This window comes from Pleurodeles waltl, chromosome 4_1, assembly GCF_031143425.1.
Source record: "Pleurodeles waltl isolate 20211129_DDA chromosome 4_1, aPleWal1.hap1.20221129, whole genome shotgun sequence".
NCBI classification, from domain to species: Eukaryota; Metazoa; Chordata; class Amphibia; order Caudata; family Salamandridae; genus Pleurodeles; species Pleurodeles waltl.
This window is the reverse complement of record NC_090442.1, coordinates 290,653,766-290,675,023: the sequence shown is the minus strand read 5'-3', so window position 1 is coordinate 290,675,023 and position 21,258 is coordinate 290,653,766. Positions and strand designations below refer to the sequence as shown.

The following is a 21,258-nucleotide window of genomic DNA, read 5'->3' as shown; positions in this document are numbered from 1 at the left end:
GGAGATATGCATAAACTGTAAGACTGTAAGAAGCATCTGACTGTATGGATAATTACACTAATTATCATTTATAAAGTGGTTACCAATTCATTTTTCTTTAACTTCTTTTATAGTGCTACTCATCCTGAAGCGCTTACAATCACACTGATATTATACAGAGGCAATGAATTGTATGTGTGTAAGTCAACATATACTAAATGTCACATAAGACCGTGGGTTACAAGGTGTAGGAGTCCCATATCACCCCTACTGGTAGGCATTACATTAATGCACTTGCTGTGAAGAGACAGTCAGGAATTAAAACATATGTCGGGTCTCCAGAACATAGTGGTTGGGGTTCTCTGTGCTAATAGGTCTTTATTACTACCCAAGGAAGCCTTTTTAGCACCCTTAAAATAACGGATGTATGACAGAATACCGAATGCCATTTTAACAAAGGGCTTTATAACACAAGCGTTATAACGAAAATGCCCTTAGAACGTAAGGCTTTTACAATGAGCTTTATTACAACGAGTATGCCTTTACAACGAAAGCCTTTACCACGGAATGTAAGTATTAAACAAGTAAGTATAAACTATTTTTATAAATGTGTGTGCGTATGTGTATATATATATATATATATATATACCTTTTAACCAATAACCCCTGAACCCTAAAAAATATATTTTTCAATGCCAAAATTCCCTTACCACACAAAACCGCACAACCACCCTAAAACCTAAAAGTTCTCTTACCTCCAAAAAACCCACAACCACCATAAAAACTAAAAGCTCTCTTTCCTCCCAAAAATCCATATCCACCCTAAAACCTAAAAATTCCCTTACAACCCAAAAACCTATACCCACCCTAAACCCTAAAAAGTCCCTGACAACCAAAAAACTCTTATCCACCATAAAGTTTCCCTTACCACCCAAAAACCCTTACCCACACTATACCCTAAAAATTCCCTAACCACCCAAAAACCTATACCCACCCTAAACCCATTAAATCCCCTTACCACCCAAAAACCCACAACCACCCTAAAACCTAAAAGTTCCCTTACCACCTAAAAAACCATACCCACCCTAAAATATCAATAAAATCCCTTACCACCCAAAATCCTAAAAATTACCTTACCACCTAAAAGCCCTAACCCACCCAAGACCCTAAAGTTTCCCTTATTAACCAAAAACCCATACCCACCCTACATCTTAAAAAACCTATATCCACCCTAAACCCTAAAAGTCCTCTTACCACCTGAAAACCTATACTGACCCTAAACCCAAAGATTCCCTTACCGCAAAAGCCTATACCCACCCTACACCCTAAAACTTCCATTATCACCCAAAAACCCTTACCCACCCTAAAACCTAAAAATAATATAAACATATATATGTGTGTGTGTGTGTTTATTTTAAAAATCATACACACATATATATAAATATATGTAGAACTCTGGGTAGTTCCCAAGTTTAGGTGGACAGCAGCTTCAGTAAGGAGCACCCTGCAACACCAACGACACTCTAGATTTGCTCACCTCAAATGTATGTTTATCTAGCAAAGTTTTTAAGCATTGGATCAGCACAGTGCTATCCACACCGAGCTAGATAGGGACAAAGGGCCTGATTACAACTTTGGAGGAGGTGTTAATCCGTCCCAAAAGTGACTGTAAAGTGACGGATATACCACCAGCCGTATTACGAGTCCATTATAGCCTATGGAACTCATAATGCGTCTGGTGGTATATCCGTCACAATTGGGACGGATTAACACCTCCTCCAAAGTTGTAATCAGGCCCAAAGTCTTTTGCCATTTGTACAGCAAAGTCTTTAAGCATAGGTTTGACACAGTGTCAACCTTGCTGTGCTGCAAAATGACTGATATACATATATATGTATATATATACACACATACACACACACATACATAAATATATTTAAAAGCTGTTTACTTGCCTGCAACGTACTTACATTTCCCATGGTTTTTGTTGTAAAAGGCATCCGTTGTAAAGGCATAACTATAGTAAAAACAATGTTTGAAAAGCTTTTCGTTGTAAAGGCATTTTCGTTATGAAGCCCGATGAAGCGTTTGTTCTAAAGGCTTCTCGTTGTTCAACCTTCATGATAAAGGCTGCTTCCCCTTCATAACTCACTATGCTATGGCACATGAATTTTAACTTATGGCTAGCAGATAACAAAATAATCTCTGCAACGAAAGCAGCAACCCACTGAGCTATCTGTATAAAATATAAATGAGTAACCAGCATGCTAAACGTGTGCTTTACAGCAGTTACGTTAGCCCTATATGCTATTTTATGATGAGTCAAACCTGTGACTAGACCTCACAAAGATCTCTCCAGTAGGTGTACCAACCATCAAAGTTACCCTAACATTATTATAGCCTTCACTTTGCTGGACACACAAATATCTCTGTAACCTAAACCCAGTAAGATATTTTACAGTTTAGCCTGTTTGTAATCTAGAACATTCTTACTGTTACATTTAACCTTGTCATTTTCTTACACTGACTGTCAGACTACGCCCCTCATGACTCCAACTCCGTTTTGGTGCCACACATCGGACCCCAATTTATGGAATTCTAGAGAAAATAATTTCTATCACCGCTACTGCTAATAAACCTTTATTATTAGAATTACATTTCTGTTCATAAGTTGTGAAGTAGCACCCCTAATAAAAATGAATATAAGGCAACCAGTTAGTTGTGAAACAACATCTAACCATGTACGTCACTACTAACCCTATGAGTGCGAATTCTCTTCATGGGTAGACTTAAGATGTTTATGAAATTCACAAATGTGTCTGTCCACGTCTCACGCAGGAAGACTCATGTGGCGGGTGGCCATGTGGCGCTGCATTCCCTTGCCATCTAACACCCGGTCCCCTCTCACCCACTGGTCACTAGAGCAGGATCACAAGGGAACACATGAAATGGTCAGAGAGGGATCCCTGTGTCAAGGGTGGGTCACTTGCAGGGATCACTTCTGAGGTGGTGACAAAGGGGGAAGTTTAAGTGCTGGCTCCCACGTAATGATTTACCTCATTTGGAGAAACAATCTGGGCTGGTTGAGTAGCAATGTGATACCACTACTATCTGAGTTCAATGTGCCTTAACGCAAACCACATTAGAACTAGTTAGGTGGCAGTTGTGTGCTGTCAAAATGCCAGGTCACAACACACAAAATTAAAATCAGTACGCATACCACCAAAAGTGTAGTAAAAGTCAACCATACTGGGGTGCAGTCAATTCCCTCATACCTAGAGCCCCAGTGCCACTCCCCAGCCACAGTATTATCTATAGGCCTAATCCACTGACATTTTGCTGGGAACACACACTGACCCTCCCCTACGTGTCACTTACGAGTGTAGAAAAAGCTGCAGCAAAAAAAAAAAAAAAAATACATATGTATGAGTTGCAAAGAAACTGCACACAACGATGACTCCCCGGCATAGAAACAATGCAATACACCTATTCTGGCTTTGTGAATTGGGATCAGACTTTGTGTGCAGAGCTTTCCACAAGTAAGCCTGACTTTTGGAGAAAATAAAATGTGTGGTGAACTGACCAACGGTGTTGCAATCCTAAAGATAAATTAATTCTACTTTCAGACATTCTTAAAATGCCTTATTACGCAGCCTCTCTTCCCAGTATAAATGGAATGGTGGGTTCGCTGCACCATAAATCACTGAATTATGCAGGCCCCGTATTCTCATGGCTGTAGTTATATATGAGTAGTCTCTAGGCCATACACACAAACCCTTCAATACACTTCGATCACTGGCATAATAGGAAATTGTGGGGCTCATTTACTTGCAAGCTATGCTGTGAGGCCCATTACATTCGTGGCAATAATTGAATTACTACTCTTGTAAGAGTTCCACCCCAAAAAATCGCTATGTTTTAAGGACAAAGTAGTTCGGGCTTGCTATTAGAGCCTGGGGTCGTGAGCTGAAGTTAATATCTAATGCCCATGGAGGGGTACCAACTAATGGCCCCACTGAGGGTCTTCCGGCCTGATGGGCGGGGCATGCTCTCACTAAGGACTGCCTCCTGTGGACATGAATGGCCGAAGAGGCAGCCTTGCACGGTGACAAGGGGCAAAGCTCTAGGCCTTGTTGCACGTGCATTTATGGTATGGGAATCTACAGCTATGCTGGGAGACTGTCTCTGATGCACAGAGGTGATCTTGTGTCGATTGTGAGGTCAGTAACGCAGCAGGAAGGCAGAGAAAATATTGCAGCCAATTTCTTTCACGCGATTCAGAAGACTGTGTTTTGCACAGTAAGTAAAAGTGGCCTGAAGAACCCCATTGCTCTGAAGCAGACAGAGCAACACAAATGTAAACTGTGAGGGGGAGAGCAATTTATTCTGAACTCGGGTGACATACATACAGCACCAACGACGTTCAATATTGTTTGATATGAACCATGTGTATTTATCGCTGGGAATGAAATGCTGATAACAATGGAAAAGAAGCCAAGTATAAACTAAATCACACATTAAAACACATTTTCTAATATTTCTTTTTCAATGTCTGATTATTTACTCATTTATTTTCTCGGCAGATTTGTGTTGTGCAGACAAGACCTGGGGGTAACAGAGCACTTTACTCAGGGAGTGGGTCAGAAGGTAAAACACTGAGCTATAGTCCTCCCAACATTGCAAGGAGTAGTGTTTGCAGTGTTAAGACTTGGCCGGTTGCACACGCTGACCCTGCTAACGCTGTGTACAATGAGCAGCCTTGTCTCCTGTGATGACTATATGTTGGGGTGCTACTGGGAAATAAATCATTTCAGTTCCTTTTGATATATAATTTAAAAGGCAGAACAATCTTGATGCTTGGGGGAATGGGGTTTCATACTCTGGAGGTGCGTCCTGAGAAGGCGTGACTCGGAGATTTAGATTTCTTCAATAATGGAGTTTCTGGGAGAAGGGTGTAGGTCACAGATTCTTATCTGGTGCTGACCCTCTGTGACCTGCGGTTTCTGAAAAGAGTGGTTAGGGATGCCTTCATGAAGAGCCTTATGCCTGATGCAGGCATGTTTGAAAATACTCTGTGCTTTGGTCGGGAGTGATTTGAGAAAGCCCAGAAGGAACAACATGTGGTTACATGTTTTGGATTCCCACGTTTGTGGCCGCGTGTAAGGCGGATTTGATGAGTAAAAGTAGGTTTTGGGAGTTCCTACAAGCGGAAAGTTATTATAATCAGGACTTGACAGAACACGGGCTTGAACAACGGGTTTACAATCCCGGTCTAGCATGATCGCCTGTGGTTTTGGAGCTGTCTCAGTTAGAACTATGCTACTTAGAGAGATATTTAGTTTGCCTCTGTAAGTTCATGTGTATTTCTGAGACCAAGCCTAGGAATTTAGCGCTTTCGACGATGGGCGAGCAGGTATAAGGTATTATATAGCACATGAACAACAGACCTGCAATTCCAGTGCACAGAATTCAACAATTATATGATTCTCCTTTACACAAATCACTCACAGATTCCTAAATCCAGCCGTTTCAATCAATGTCAATACTTACACTCAAATTTGATGTTACGTAAATTTTCTGGCAGGTTGTGGAGAGCCACTTTCAGCCACTCATCTAATTGTTTTGCGAATTTCCGGATCACTTGTGTCAAGCTGAAAAAAAGAGAAACTGTTCACATCATGTTCGTTTCCATGCCAATGAGGAATGCCTTGCAGGTTTTCAATCACTCCTTCAGAGACTTTACAAGAACCAATAACGCAAGATGAAATAACTTTTTATTTTTTATGTTAAAATTATGTTATAATATTTACTGCATTCTGCCCAGGGGTGATTCAGGTGAGTGTGACATGGTAATGACAAGCAAGGCCATCATAGATCAACTTATACAGTGAGAATTTACTGTGTGCACTGCTATATTACAGCATCAGAGGCATGCCTTGAGAGTCATGAGTGCCTGGCTGTCTCAGGGTATTCCAATGTGTTGGACTAGCCAGAGCAACAGTTCAGAATTTTGTGGTTCCTAGCAATTTATTCTGCATGCTATCTGCTGGGTCACAGTAGGGGTAGCGGAAACGTATAATTTTTCTACAGGTGATCTTATTAGGCCAATTACATCTGGTCACATGTCTGCATACAAAACTGTATGTGAGTTATGCCCTTGGGTACAAAAGTCAGGCATGATACCTGCTCAGTGCATAGTTCTGTTATACGTAAGACATTTTCTAATAGCTTGATCCAGTCCCCTGAGCACACGTTATGTGAAAAGCAAGTAATATGTGAAATACATAAAACTCATTATTCAGGGTTTATGAAAGACTTTGCTTGTGTGATAAAAACGAAAACGTGGCTAGGTCACACTTTTTCAGCATGTGACCTCGCTTATTTTTTATACACCTGCCAAATGGTGTTCTAAGAAACATGACCAAATGCAGAGATACCTGGCATAATAAGGTGCAATTGTATCAAGAGCCTGCAGAAGAATACCCATGCATTAAAGGGTTCCAGCAGTAAAATGGCATCAATATTTAGCCCAGTACTTAATTTGTGGCAGTGTTTACCGGTTCTTAGACCCAGCACTTATTCATGACAGTCTACCACATGGTGGCGCTCTCTGTATATTTTGAACAGGGCTCATGAACAAATTCAACATACTTAAAACACATAAATGCAAGGGGTCCAGGCCATATTTATACCGCAAGGCAACCTGTAATATTCAACATGTCACACTTATAGTGTGTGATGACTATTTGGCAATGCTGGCAGGGACAATAGTAGTGCCATAGAGGCCTCCTGAGAAATACTTCAGGTCCTGGCATTTACATTTCTACAAATTAAGCACTGATTTAGCCATGCTTTAAAATGCCCCAATTCAAGATGTGTGACATTTGTACCAAAAACATGTGGATGGCACAGAAACGTTTGATTACACTCAAATTGTATTTTAGGATTCAGACAGAATTCAAACTCACCTGTCCGGTAATGCCTGCAGAACAGTGGGCATCAGAACTCCTGAAATTGCTTTGTACAATATTGAGTCACAAACTCCTACTATGTTTACTACAGTGGACGAACCCAGGACAGGAAGCATGTGGGGTGGCATTCCTTGCCAAAAGTGCAAAAGAAAACTCTGAACCTGCAATGGAAAACAATAAACATAAATGTGAGTGCGCGGTTTAAAACAGGTATACACCAGAACTAATGGAGGGTTTGTATTATGGCATCTTTTGCACTAATGTAGAGAGTAAGGTAATGTATGAGGTGAGACTTCATCAGTAGAAAATTATAAAGAGGAGTTCTGAGTGGGAGACTTACGGGTGGGATTCTGAGATGTACCATTAGTACAATGGTGACAAATAACTACATTCTTAGATGTAAATTTATCCTGGGTGGATATTCTGAAAATGTGACATGGCTTCATTCCTAGTACACCAATAGCAGGTGCCGCCGAGCCTGTGCTGCTCCTTGCTGCACTCAGAGGTGAAGAGAAAAGTAGCACTGACAGAGGATGGGATTTCTATATAGAAGCTGCACACAAGGGAGAGAGCAAGAAAAAACATGCACTCGCATGGATGGGTGTAAAAAGTAGTTCCCACCATGTAAGCAGTAGGGTGCAGTGGGCTTTGGATCAGTCCATTGCTTACAAGTGGTTGGCTTTCTTGTCAATCTCATTTGCTTGCTTGTGGTTCATTGGCTTTCTTTGCATCTCTTGTGTGTGTCCCTCTCTTGGAGCATAGTTTATTTAGCATCCCCTTAATTTACCTCTCTCCCTCTCCCTCGTGTGCGCCATATGCCACGCTCATGTTCCATGTTTCTCTCTTGTGTACTTCTCCCCTGCATCCAGCGCTCTGTGCCATTCTCTCCCTCATGTGTTTCTCCAACCGCTCCCTATGCTGTTGTCACCCTTGTGTGCTACTCGCTCTCTCAAGTGCTTCTCTCCTTGCCCCATGTGCTTCCCGCTCAAGTTGCTCTTTCCACATCCTACATATTGTTCTCTCCTTCATGCACTGCTTTACCCTCCTCCCTCACCAGCGGCTCCTACTTTGCCTACCCAACCAGTGGTCCTTTTTTCAAATTCATTTTGTGCCTCCACGCAATGCAATGTTCATTTTTTTATTTATTGAGCCAAGTGGCATCCGCCATCTTGAACAGGTAAATAAAAATCAAAGAAATGGCTCATGTCTCGTTCAGTTGGTGCATGCATGCACTGTCATGTATGTGGGTGCTAGTGGAATAATGTAATCAGTCACGTCATTGTGACCTTTTTTCTCTTTTTCTTTCCAGCACAGTATTGGGGAAAGTATTTTACTTTCCCTACTCAAAGCGTCACAGCATCGCCAAAAGGCATTTAGTAAGCTGATATGTTCCAGAGGTGCGACCTATTAGCTTTGCCAATGCCTGTTTTTTTAAATTGACACTTAACCTGCTGTAAAAGAATTCTGAAATCTGAAACATTTAGGAGAGGTATTTCCTAAATTTCTCAAGCACTTTCAAGGCAGCATACCTCATCAAAGTTGGCTCTGATAACCGTGTCCAGTATCCTCTGGCAGTGCGTTCTGTACATCATAATAAAAGTAGAAACCTGTGGAGAAACATCCAGTTAATTTTTACTACTGTGTTGCGGGTTCTTAATTAAGTCGTTACTTGCACGAGTATAAAACTGCAAAAGATAAATGTGCCCATCCAACAGACTAAGGTCCGTATTTATTCTTTTTTAGCGCCGCATTTGCGCCACTTTTGCGTTAAAAAAATGACGCAAAAGCGGCGCTAAAAAGTATAAATATGGGCCTAAGTGTGCAATTTCTAGAGAAACTAAAACGGCACAAGCTGAAGTGTGTCTTCACAACTTAGAAACACTTATAATTTAATATCGTTTGACTGCATTTATATTCCATTTATTTATGTATTCATTGTTTAAAAAAATCTCATGGTGCAAATTTTTTTATTTATTAGCTTTGAACATTTCTGACATTTTGGAAGATAATTATTCTTGCATTTAATGTCGAAGATCTATATTTCAAAACAGAAAAATAGTGTAGTTGACTATTTTCCCATTTTCTCCCACTTTGGCATGTAAATTCCAGCTATGTCCTGGCACTTCACCGTGGCTGGTTACTGTTTCCTTTCTTCAGCTCAGCAGTAGCCGGGTGGCACTTTGATGCCGTGAACCACAGCAGCACTCCCAGTATCTCGGTTTGTAAAGCACTAAGGGCCAGATGTAGCAAGCAGTTTTGCCCATTCTGTATCTATGGGAAAATGTGTTCGTACATATGGCCCTAAACTTCATCTTTTGATGGAAGGGGCAACAGCACTGGCAATAACTATAAGGAAGGCAAGAGCCAAGGTCACACGTCTGTGTGCCGGAGGATGCGTAGCTGGGAGTTGAGCAGTAGTGTGGGCTCCTCCTCCTGCACCGGGAGTGGCAGGCTGCATGGCCCTTCCTCCGGCACCGAGTCAAACCTTCATGGTCGTGGTGTCACAGGGGGATGGAGTCAGAAAGTTAAGGCAAAGCTACCCCCTGGTTTTGTAAAATCTGTTTCCCTTGGTACTACTTTATGAGGAAGGGTACATGAGGAATGACCCTGTTGCGCTGTTTTGGGTAATTAGTCTGCCACCATTGTTTTCTCCTGGCTTCTAAAGTACCACCTACAATAACACGCAGGTGCAACGTGAACTTTTTATTGGACTCATTCATTAATGAATGCCCTGGAAAAGACTGAGCCGCCGTGGGCCAATTCAAATACAGTATTTTGGGATTGCACAGCTGCCTGATTTACATTATGTATGATTGTATCATTTCAGAAACTGGCAAGGCGAGGTGTCAGCCAAAAGCATATCTTCCCGGGGGCCTTTTCTAAATTTTGGGGACTATAATTCACTATCTATATGAATAATCCTTTGAGCAAATCTCGACAGGCTTAATGAATGACTTATTGTAAAAAACACATTATTGCATATGTACCTTTGCTCCAAATATATTTAACAATAAGTTTATGAAATTCTTTTGATAATGGGAACGAGGGGATTTGCGAATTGAGCAGTAAATTCAAAATACGTGTTTACCTTCTCCTCCGACAGGCTGGCGGGCAGATTGAGATCTTTGACATTTGGAAATTCTGGCAGGAGCGTCCCGAGCTTGGAACGGGGTGAATAGGCCACTGTCTGCTTGGTGACTTCCTTCTTCCCCGTTTCATTGACCCAGGCCGCTCCTTTCTTGGAGTACATCACGTCGTAGTACTGGGAGCTTTCCTTCACCGCGATCCCATAGTAGTGGTACCTGCACATGGAGAGCGGGGTTAGTCCAGCGCCGCAGAGATCCAGGAAGCACTTCCGACTTTTTGTGCGACTTACGAATACTTATAGGCAACTAAAGTGCAATGGGCCAGTTATTTAGCATGAATGAAACAGGCAGCTTGGAAAGGTGCACTTATCCTTCCTTGGGTCTAGGACAGGACTGGCTTCAGTGGCGCGGCCAGGGATGTGGTGCAACCAACACAAGACCTACTGGCTCTTTCAGACATTGTTTAACGTGTAGTTCTCATTCCACCCCGGGTACTATTTTTTCTTATTTGTATCACGCTTACAGTATTACTTTCTCTTTTATCTCAACATCCGCACTATTATTGATTTCCATGCAACATTTCAACATTTTACGTTAAAAACAAGGACATTAAAACATTTATCGATTTTATCGCATTTGACTAATTTGTTTCTGGCAAGACATTTAATATTTCCCAATTTAAGTTCTTACGATACGGATAACAAAAGGAGGCACCAGCAGGGCGCCTTGTCTTCGGATGGGCACAAGGGTAGTGTATCTGACACAACGGTATTGAATCAGACTAAACACCAGCACCGTTTGTGTAGTGTGCAATAGAGGGGCAATAATAATTTTTACCAAGTTCCTTGCAACCAGAAGAGGGGTTCTCCAAGCCAAAGCCACTTTAAGGTACGGTATTACACTGTAGCACTTGTATAGCCTTTCCGTCCACCTTTGAGGTGGTGAGGCACTTTCTTGGTGATTGATTGGTTTGCCCTTTTGATGCTCATGGTTGTAGCGGTGAGGTTTAGCAGTGTGGGTCTTGTTGGAAGCGCTGGGTGTAGGGCGGTATGTTTGAAGGTGTGCAAAATAATGTTGCTGTGAGCTTAAAACTGCAATTAAACTTGTTCTAAAAATGTGTGAGTTGTGTTAGTGAGCTCGTACAGTTCTCAGGAGCGGTTTTCCTCAAAGGTGTTGTGATGTGAAATAGCTTGGTTTTAACATTCTTCGAAATTGGAGATGGTTGCTGGTTATTAGTATTCGGGCAGTGTGTGGCTCTCTTGACAGAGAAAGGGCTCCCGCCAGATGGGTCCCATCGGGAACGAAAATAAACCTGGCACCAAAATAAAAGCGCCCCCATTGGCAAATAAGGTAGCTAAAAAAGTAGGGCACATTTATCAATTGTCAGTTTTTAATAGGTAGGTGTTTTATAAGTCATACATTTATTCTTGCTGCAAGCAATGTTTGTGGTAATATCAAGAGAAATCAAACATGCAAATGGGCCAACAAAGCTGGACCACAAACAGCCAAAGAAAGGCCTCCACATTGATCTGTCAGATCAGCCCTGGGGCACTGCTTGATTGCTCTAGTCTAAAGGCCAGTCTGACTCTACCTCCAAGTGCAAGGTTTGTTTGTAGGAATGGATGATCAGGAGTGGGCCATTCAAGCCTGGAGCAACCTTGTTTGGCAGTTGTTACAAAGTTTATATTGAAGGAAGAGATACCCACAGCCATGGAATGCTCGCTGTGCAATACTGAGAGCTGTAAATTGAATATGTCTACCCACGGAGTGAGTAAGGACTGGAGTACAGATGAGCTGATATCATAGAAATGTAGGTGTAGGAGTTGTTTGGCTGCTGCATTCTTAACCTTTTGGATCCAGCGAAGGAGTTAGAGAGGCGATCTGAGGTAAAGACATCTGGTATAATCAGGGTCACTGGAATTATGCGGCAGGGGAGGGTCAAATTATGTAGTAGGTTTGCATAAATTATGCAGCATGAATCGGCAAATTAGGCAGCATAATGCAGCACATTTTGTGATAATATTACTTCATTTTTTGTCATTTTTAAACTTACTGAGACTGCCTTGGCATTAGTTTAACACCCAAGTACAGCAATGAGCAATTGAAAGATGACCAGACAACCTTTGCAAAGGACCTTACACTACGTGGCAACACATGTCTCTGCGTTTTTGGTAACTTTTGAACCAATTGTGCTAGAAACATTTATTTTTTTGTTACAATCAGCAGATTGTGCGGTAGATGATGGATTATGTGGCAAACGGGCATATCTCTAATAATGTGAAGATCGACGCAGCCACACAATCGAATAAATCCAGAGGCCCTGGGTATAGTCTAAGTTGGAAATCACCAATAGCATACTGGTGCATACTCTCTGAGTGAGACCTATTTATGGAAGTTGTGACATAGGGACTGCGTGATGTACAATGCTCCTTTGGCAGTGATTCACTAGTGCTACAAAGGAAAGGTTGGAGTTCATGATTACTTCTCATTTGGTTCAAGGGAATCAGGAGTGGACCCAGGTCTTGCAGTTGCATGAAAGTGGGGAGGTATGTGGTCTACTTTTCAATAAAAGCACATCAGTTTTTCACAAGCTTGAGGAAGATGATCGCCATCCAGTGGTCAACAGCTTGATGGTATTGGTCTGTGTCACCGGAGCTACAGAGTTTTCAAATGTGTCATCAGCATATTTATAGTCAATAAAACTGAAAGAGATAATGTTGTCGGGGATGCACGAGTATATGTTGAAGAGGAGCAAGGCAATGGTAGGGGCTTGTGCTGCCTCAGGTAGGGAGGAGGAAAACTCTTAAGAAAAGGGAGGAAGGGTGATGTTGAGGAATCTGCCAGCGAGGTAGGTGGAAAGCCAGCCCAGAACAGTACCCTGTTGTCTTATTTGGTGCAGTATATTTAGTAATACAGGATATTGGGCAGCATTGAAGGCAGAGCACAGGTCTGCTAGGAAAATAAGTAGTGAAATCATTCGAATGAACCGTGGTTTTGTGGTCATCCAACCTGCAATTAAGGTAGCTTCCATGCCACGGCTGCGACGGACTTTGGTAGGCAAAAAGAAGATCCTTTCTGTCGACAGATGCTGAAATTTGAGCTGATCCACAGATGAGTTTGCCCTTAAAGGGACATTTGGATATGAGTAAAAAAATAGATTACACTGTTGGATTTCAGCCTTGTTATTTTAGAAACTCTATGATCTGAGAGGTCATGAGGTCACTCTAAAAGGCTCCAGATGCCACATCTGCCACTCATCCTATATCCATTGATGCACCAATAAGGCCTCCATGAGCCCTGGGGTAACACGAAAGCTGTACTAGGTAACAGTATGTTATTGTCTTTATTTTACTGGCTTTCTATCGGACACCCTTTGTAAAGGAAATTCTGAAAATTCAAAACTACTGTAAGGAAATGCCTCCTTGGCATGGTTGCCCCCTGACTTTTTGCCTTTGCTGATGCTATGTTTACAATTGAAAGTGTGCTGAGGCCTGCTAACCAGGCCCCAGCACCAGTGTTCTTTCCCTAACCTGTACTTTTGTATCCACAATTGGCAGACCCTGGCATCCAGATAAGTCCCTTGTAACTGGTACTTCTAGTACCAAGGGCCCTGATGCCAAGGAAGGTCTCTAAGGGCTGCAGCATGTCTTATGCCACCCTGGAGACCTCTCACTCTGCACAGACACACTGCTTGCCAGCTTGTGTGTGCTAGTGAGGACAAAACGAGTAAGTCGACATGGCACTCCCCTCAGGGTGCCATGCCAGCCTCTCACTGCCTATGCAGTATAGGTAAGACACCCCTCTAGCAGGCCTTACAGCCCTAAGGCAGGGTGCACTATACCATAGGTGAGGGTACCAGTGCATGAGCATGGTACCCCTACAGTGTCTAAATAAAACCTTAGACATTGTAAGTGCAGGGTAGCCATAAGAGTATATGGTCTGGGAGTATGTCAAACACGAACTCCACAGCACCATAATGGCTACACTGAAAACTGGGAAGTTTGGTATCAAACTTCTCAGCACAATAAATGCACACTGATGCCAGTGTACATTTTATTGTAAAATACACCACAGAGGGCACCTTAGAGGTGCCCCCTGAAACTTAACCGACTATCTGTGTAGGCTGACTAGTTTTAGCAGCCTGCCACAAACCGAGACATGTTGCTGGCCCCATGGGGAGAGTGCCTTTGTCACTCTGAGGCCAGTAACAAAGCCTGCACTGGGTGGAGATGCTAACACCTCTCCCAGGCAGGAATTGTCACACCTGGCGGTGAGCCTCAAAGGCTCACCTCCTTTGTGCCAACCCAGCAGGACACTCCAGCTAGTGGAGTTGCCCGCCCCCTCCGGCCAGGCCCCACTTTTGGCGGCAAGGCCGGAGAAAATAATGAGAATAACAAGGAGGAGTCACTGGCCAGTCAGGACAGCCCCTAAGGTGTCCTGAGCTGAGGTGACTCTAACTTTTAGAAATCCTCCATCTTGCAGATGGAGGATTCCCCCAATAGGGTTAGGATTGTGACCCCCTCCCCTTGGGAGGAGGCACAAAGAGGGTGTACCCACCCTCAGGGCTAGTAGCCATTGGCTACTAACCCCCCAGACCTAAACACGCCCTTAAATTTAGTATTTAAGGGCTACCCTGAACCCTAGAAAATTAGATTCCTGCAACTACAAGAAGAAGGACTGCCTAGCTGAAAACCCCTGCAGCGGAAGACCAGAAGACGACAACTGCCTTGGCTCCAGAAACTCACCGGCCTGTCTCCTGCCTTCCAAAGATCCTGCTCCAGCGACGCCTTCCAAAGGGACCAGCGACCTCGACATCCTCGGAGGACTGCCCCTGCTTCGAAAAGACAAGAAACTCCCGAGGACAGCGGACCTGCTCCAAAGAAAAGCTGCAACTTTGTTTCCAGCAGCTTTAAAGAACCCTGCAAGCTCCCCGCAAGAAGCGTGAGACTTGCCACACTGCACCCGGCGACCCCGACTCGGCTGGTGGCGATCCAACACCTCAGGAGGGACCCCAGGACTACTCTGATACTGTGAGTACCAAAACCTGTCCCCCCTGAGCCCCCACAGCGCCGCCTGCAGAGGGAATCCCGAGGCTTCCCCTGACCGCGACTCTTTGAACCTAAAGTCCCGACGCCTGGGAGAGACCCTGCACCCGCAGCCCCCAGGACCTGAAGGACCGGACTTTCACTGGAGGAGTGACCCCCAGGAGTCCCTCTCCCTCGCCCAAGTGGAGGTTTCCCCGAGGAATCCCCCCCTTGCCTGCCTGCAGCGCTGAAGAGATCCCTAGATCTCCCATTGACTTCCATTACAAACCCGACGCTTGTTTCTACACTGCACCCGGCCGCCCCCGCGCTGCTGAGGGTGAAATTTCTGTGTCAACTTGTGTCCCCCCCGGTGCCCTACAAAACCCCTCTGGTCTGCCCTCCGAAGACGCGGGTACTTACCTGCAAGCAGATCGGAACCGGGGCACCCCCTTCTCTCCATTCTAGCCTATGTGTTTTGGGCACCACTTTGAACTCTGCACCTGACCGGCCCTGAGCTGCTGGTGTGGTGACTTTGGGGTTGCTCTGAACCCCCAACGGTGGGCTACCTTGGACCAAGAACTGAACCCTGTAAGTGTCCTACTTACCTGGTAAAACTAACAAAAACTTACCTCCCCCAGGAACTGTGAAAATTGCACTGTGTCCACTTTTGAAACAGCTATTTGACAATAACTTGAAAAGTATACATGCAATTTTGATGATTTGAAGTTCCTAAAGTACTTACCTGCAATACCTTTCGAACAAGATATTACATGTTAAATTTGAACCTGTGGTTCTTAAAATAAACTAAGAAAAGATATCTTTCTATATAAAAACCTATTGGCTGGATTTGTCTCTGAGTGTGTGTACCTCATTTATTGTCTATGTGTATGTACAACAAATGCTTAACACTACTCCTTGGATAAGCCTACTGCTCGACCACACTACCACAAAATAGAGCATTAGTATTATCTATTTTTACCACTATTTTACCTCTAAGGGGAACCCTTGGACTCTGTGCATGCTATTCCTTACTTTGAAATAGCACATACAGAGCCAACTTCCTACATTGGTGGATCAGCGGTGGGGTACAAGACTTTGCATTTGCTGGACTACTCAGCCAATACCTGATCACACGACAAATTCCAAAATTGTCATTAGAAATTGATTTTTGCAATTTGAAAAGTTTTCTAAATTCTTAAAAGACCTGCTAGGGCCTTGTGTTAGATCCTGTTTAGCATTTCTTTTAGAGTTTAAAAGTTTGTAAAAGTTTGAATTAGAACCTAGAACTAGTTGTAGATTCTTAAAAAGTATCCCAACTTTTAGAAGCAAAATGTCTAGCACAGATGTGAATGTGGTGGAACTCGACACCACACCTTACCTCCATCTACAGATGAGAGAGCTAAGGTCACTCTGTAAACTAAAGAAAATAACAATGGGCCCCAAACCTACCAAAATACAGCTCCAGGAGCTTTTGGCAGAGTTTGAAAAGGCCAACCCCTCTGAGGGTGGCAACTCAGAGGAAGAGGATAGTGACTTGGAGGACAATTCCCCCCTACCAGTCCTATCTAGGGAGAACAGGGTCCCTCAAACCCTGACTCCTAAAATAATAGTCAGAGATGCTGGTTCCCTCACAGGAGAGACCAACACCTCTGAAATCACTGAGGATAGCCCCAGTGAAGAGGACATCCAGTTAGCCAGGATGGCCAAAAGATTGGCTTTGGAAAGACAGATCCTAGCCATAGAGAGGGAAAGACAAGAGATGGGCCTAGGACCCATCAATGGTGGCAGCAACATAAATAGGGTCAGAGATTCTCCTGACATGTTGAAAATCCCCAAAGGGATTGTAACTAAATATGAAGATGGTGATGACATCACCAAATGGTTCACAGCTTTTGAGAGGGCTTGTGTAACCAGAAAAGTGAACAGATCTCACTGGGGTGCTCTCCTTTGGGAAATGTTCACAGGAAAGTGTAGGGATAGACTCCTCACACTCTCTGGACAAGATGCAGAATCTTATGACCTCATGAAGGGTACCCTGATTGAGGGCTTTGGATTCTCCACTGAGGAGTACAGGATTAGGTTCAGGGGGGCTCAAAAATCCTCGAGCCAGACCTGGGTTGACTTTGTTGACTACTCAGTGAAAACACTAGATGGTTGGATTCAAGGCAGTGGTGTAAGTAATTATGATGGGCTGTACAATTTATTTGTGAAAGAACACCTGTTAAGTAATTGTTTCAATGATAAACTGCATCAGCATCTGGTAGACCTAGGACCAATTTCTCCCCAAGAATTGGGAAAGAAGGCGGACCATTGGGTCAAGACAAGGGTGTCCAAGACTTCAACAGGGGGTGACCAAAAGAAAGGGGTCACAAAGACTCCCCAGCAGAAGGGTGATGAGACAACCAAAACTAAAAATAGTAAAGAGTCTTCTACAGGCCCCCAAAAACCTGCACAGGAGGGTGGGCCCAGAGCCTCTTCACAAAACAATGGGTACAAGGGTAAAAACTTTGATCCCAAAAAGGCCTGGTGTCATAGCTGTAAACAGCATGGACACCAAACTGGAGACAAGGCCTGTCCCAAGAAAGGTTCCACTCCAAACTCCCATCCAGGTAACACTGGTATGGCTAGTCTCCAAGTGGGATCAACAGTGTGCCCAGAGCAAATCAGGGTCCACACTGAAGCTACTCTAGTTTCTGAGGGTGGGGTGGATTTAGCCACACTAGCTGTCTGGCCGCCTAACATGCAAAAATACAGACAGCAACTCTTAATTAATGGGACTAGAATAGAGGGCCTGAGGGATACAGGTGCCAGTGTCACCATGGTGACAGAGAAACTGGTTTCCCCTGGCCAATACCTGACTGGAAAAACTTACACAGTCACCAACGCTGACAATCAGAGAAAAGTACATCCCATGGCAATGGTTACTTTAGAATGGGGAGGGGTCAATGGCCTGAAACAGGTGGTGGTCTCCTCAAATATCCCAGTGGACTGTCTGCTTGGAAATGACCTGGAGTCCTCAGCATGGGCTGAGGTAGAACTAAAAACCCATGCAGCAATGCTGGGTATCCCTGAACTGGTGTGTGTGAAAACAAGAGCACAATGCAAGGCACAGGGTGAACAAGTAGAGCTGGAGTCTGGAAGAATGGCCCAGCCTACCAAGAGGAAAGGAAAGTCAGTTGGGAAACCAACTGCAACACAGCAAAAGAAAGGGAACCTCTCTTCTCAGGAAGATGTTCTGCCCTCTGAGGGAACTGAGCCTTTGGAGCTTGAACCTTACCAGGTTGAGCTCTTAGGCCCAGGGGGACCCTCAAGGGAAGAGCTGTGTAAGGGACAAGAAACCTGTCCCTCTCTTGAAGGCCTTAGGCAGCAAGCTGCTGAAGAGTCCAAAGGCAAGAAAAATGGAACACATAGGGTCTATTGGGAAGATGGGCTCCTGTACACTGAGGCCAGAGACCCCAAACCTGGTGCCACTAGGAGAGTGGTAGTGCCTCAGCTGTTCAGAGAGTTCATCCTAACATTGGCCCATGACATTCCCCTTGCTGGACATTTGGGACAAACCAAGACATGGGAGAGGTTAGTCAACCACTTCTACTGGCCCAATATGTCCAACATGGTTAAGGAGTTTTGCCTCTCCTGCCCCACCTGTCAAGCCAGTGGTAAGACAGGTGGGCATCCAAAGGCCCCCCTCATTCCACTTCCAGTGGTGGGGGTGCCCTTTGAAAGAGTGGGTGTGGACATAGTTGGTCCACTGGAACCTCCCACAGCCTCAGGAAATATGTATATCCTGGTAGTAGTGGATCATGCTACCAGGTATCCTGAAGCTATTCCCCTTAGGTCGACTACTGCCCCTGCAGTAGCCAAGGCCCTCATTGGTATCTTTACCAGAGTGGGTTTCCCTAAGGAGGTGGTGTCCGACAGAGGTACCAACTTCATGTCAGCATACCTAAAGCACATGTGGAATGAGTGTGGAGTGACTTATAAATTCACTACACCATACCATCCACAAACTAATGGCTTGGTTGAGAGATTCAACAAGACATTAAAAGGCATGATCATGGGGCTCCCAGAAAAACTCAAAAGGAGATGGGATGTCCTCCTGCCATGTCTGCTTTTCGCTTACAGGGAGGTACCACAGAAGGGAGTAGGGTTCTCACCCTTTGAACTTCTGTTTGGTCATCCTGTAAGGGGACCACTTGCCCTTGTTAAAGAAGGCTGGGAGAGACCTCTCCATGAGCCTAAACAGGACATAGTGGACTATGTACTTGGCCTTCGCTCTAGAATGGCAGAGTACATGGAAAAGGCAACCAAAAACCTTGAGGCCAGCCAACAGCTCCAGAAGTTTTGGTATGACCAAAAGGCTGCACTGGTTGAGTTCCAACCAGGGCAGAAAGTCTGGGTTCTGGAGCCTGTGGCTCCCAGGGCACTCCAGGACAAATGGAGTGGCCCTTACCCAGTACTAGAGAGGAAGAGTCAGGTCACCTACTTGGTGGACCTGGGCACAAGCAGGAGCCCCAAGAGGGTGATCCATGTAAACCGCCTTAAGCTCTTCCACGACAGGGCTGATGTCAATCTGTTGATGGTAACAGATGAGGATCAGGAGGCAGAGAGTGAACCTCTCCCTGATCTTCTGTCATCAGACCCAAAAGATGGTACAGTAGATGGAGTGATCTACTCAGACACCCTCTCTGGCCAACAGCAAGCTGATTGTAGGAGAGTCCTACAACAGTTTCCTGAACTCTTCTCCTTAACCCCTGGTCAGACACACCTGTGTACCCATGAGGTGGACACAGGAGACAGCATGCCTGTCAAGAACAAAATCTTTAGACAGTCTGACCATGTTAAGGAAAGCATCAAGGTGGAAGTCCACAAGATGCTGGAATTGGGAGTCATTGAGCGCTCTGACAGCCCCTGGGCTAGCCCAGTGGTCTTAGTCCCCAAACCTCACACCACAGATGGAAAGAAAGAGATGAGGTTTTGTGTGGACTACAGAGGGCTCAATTCTGTCACCAAGACAGATGCTCATCCAATTCCAAGAGCTGATGAGCTCATTGATAAATTAGGTGCTGCCAAATTTCTAAGTACCTTTGACTTGACAGCAGGGTACTGGCAAATAAAAATGGCACCTGGAGCAAAAGAAAAGACAGCATTCTCCACACCTGATGGGCATTATCAGTTTACTGTTATGCCCTTTGGTTTAAAGAATGCCCCTGCCACCTTCCAAAGGTTGGTGAATCAAGTCCTTGCTGGCTTGGAGTCCTTTAGCACAGCTTATCTTGATGATATTGCTGTCTTTAGCTCCACCTGGCAGGATCACCTGGTCCACCTGAGGAAGGTTTTGAAGGCTCTGCAATCTGCAGGCCTCTCTATCAAGGCATCCAAATGCCAGATAGGGCAGGGAACTGTGGTTTACTTGGGACACCTTGTAGGTGGAGGCCAAGTTCAGCCACTCCAACCCAAGATCCAGACTATTCTGGACTGGGTAGCTCCAAAAACCCAGACTCAAGTCAGGGCATTCCTTGGCTTGACTGGGTATTACAGGAGGTTTGTGAAGGGATATGGATCCATTGTGACAGCCCTCACTGAACTCACCTCCAAGAAAATGCCCAAGAAAGTAAACTGGACTGTGGAATGCCAACAGGCCTTTGACACCCTGAAACAGGCAATGTGCTCAGCACCAGTTCTCAAAGCTCCAGATTATTCTAAGCAGTTCATTGTGCAGACTGATGCCTCTGAACATGGGATAGGGGCAGTTTTGTCCCAAACCAATGATGATGGCCTTGACCAACCTGTTGCTTTCATTAGCAGGAGGTTACTCCCCAGGGAGCAGCGTTGGAGTGCCATTGAGAGGGAGGCCTTTGCTGTGGTTTGGTCCCTGAAGAAGCTGAGACCATACCTCTTTGGGACTCACTTCCTAGTTCAAACTGACCACAGACCTCTCAAATGGCTGATGCAAATGAAAGGTGAAAATCCTAAACTGTTGAGGTGGTCCATCTCCCTACAGGGAATGGACTTTATAGTGGAACACAGACCTGGGACTGCCCATGCCAATGCAGATGGCCTTTCCAGGTTCTTCCACTTAGAAAATGAAGACTCTCTTGGGAAAGGTTAGTCTCATCCTCTTTCGTTTGGGGGGGGGTTGTGTAAGGAAATGCCTCCTTGGCATGGTTGCCCCCTGACTTTTTGCCTTTGCTGATGCTA

At 44.5% G+C, this 21,258-nt stretch overlaps 1 protein-coding gene across 3 annotated transcripts in view; it reads right to left on the bottom strand.

Annotated features, from left to right (window-relative positions):
- RFX4 (regulatory factor X4) overlaps window positions 1-21,258 on the bottom strand; it is a 236,973-nt gene that overhangs the window by 81,219 nt on the left and 134,496 nt on the right. For all 3 annotated transcript variants that reach the window (XM_069228352.1, XM_069228351.1, XM_069228353.1), the window contains exons 6-9: window positions 10,039-10,252; window positions 8,480-8,557; window positions 6,948-7,111; window positions 5,530-5,630 (exon numbers count right to left, since the gene is read on the bottom strand). In XM_069228352.1, the coding sequence (XP_069084453.1) occupies window positions 5,530-5,630; window positions 6,948-7,111; window positions 8,480-8,557; window positions 10,039-10,252 (557 nt within the window). The remainder of the gene's footprint in view (window positions 1-5,529; window positions 5,631-6,947; window positions 7,112-8,479; window positions 8,558-10,038; window positions 10,253-21,258) is intronic.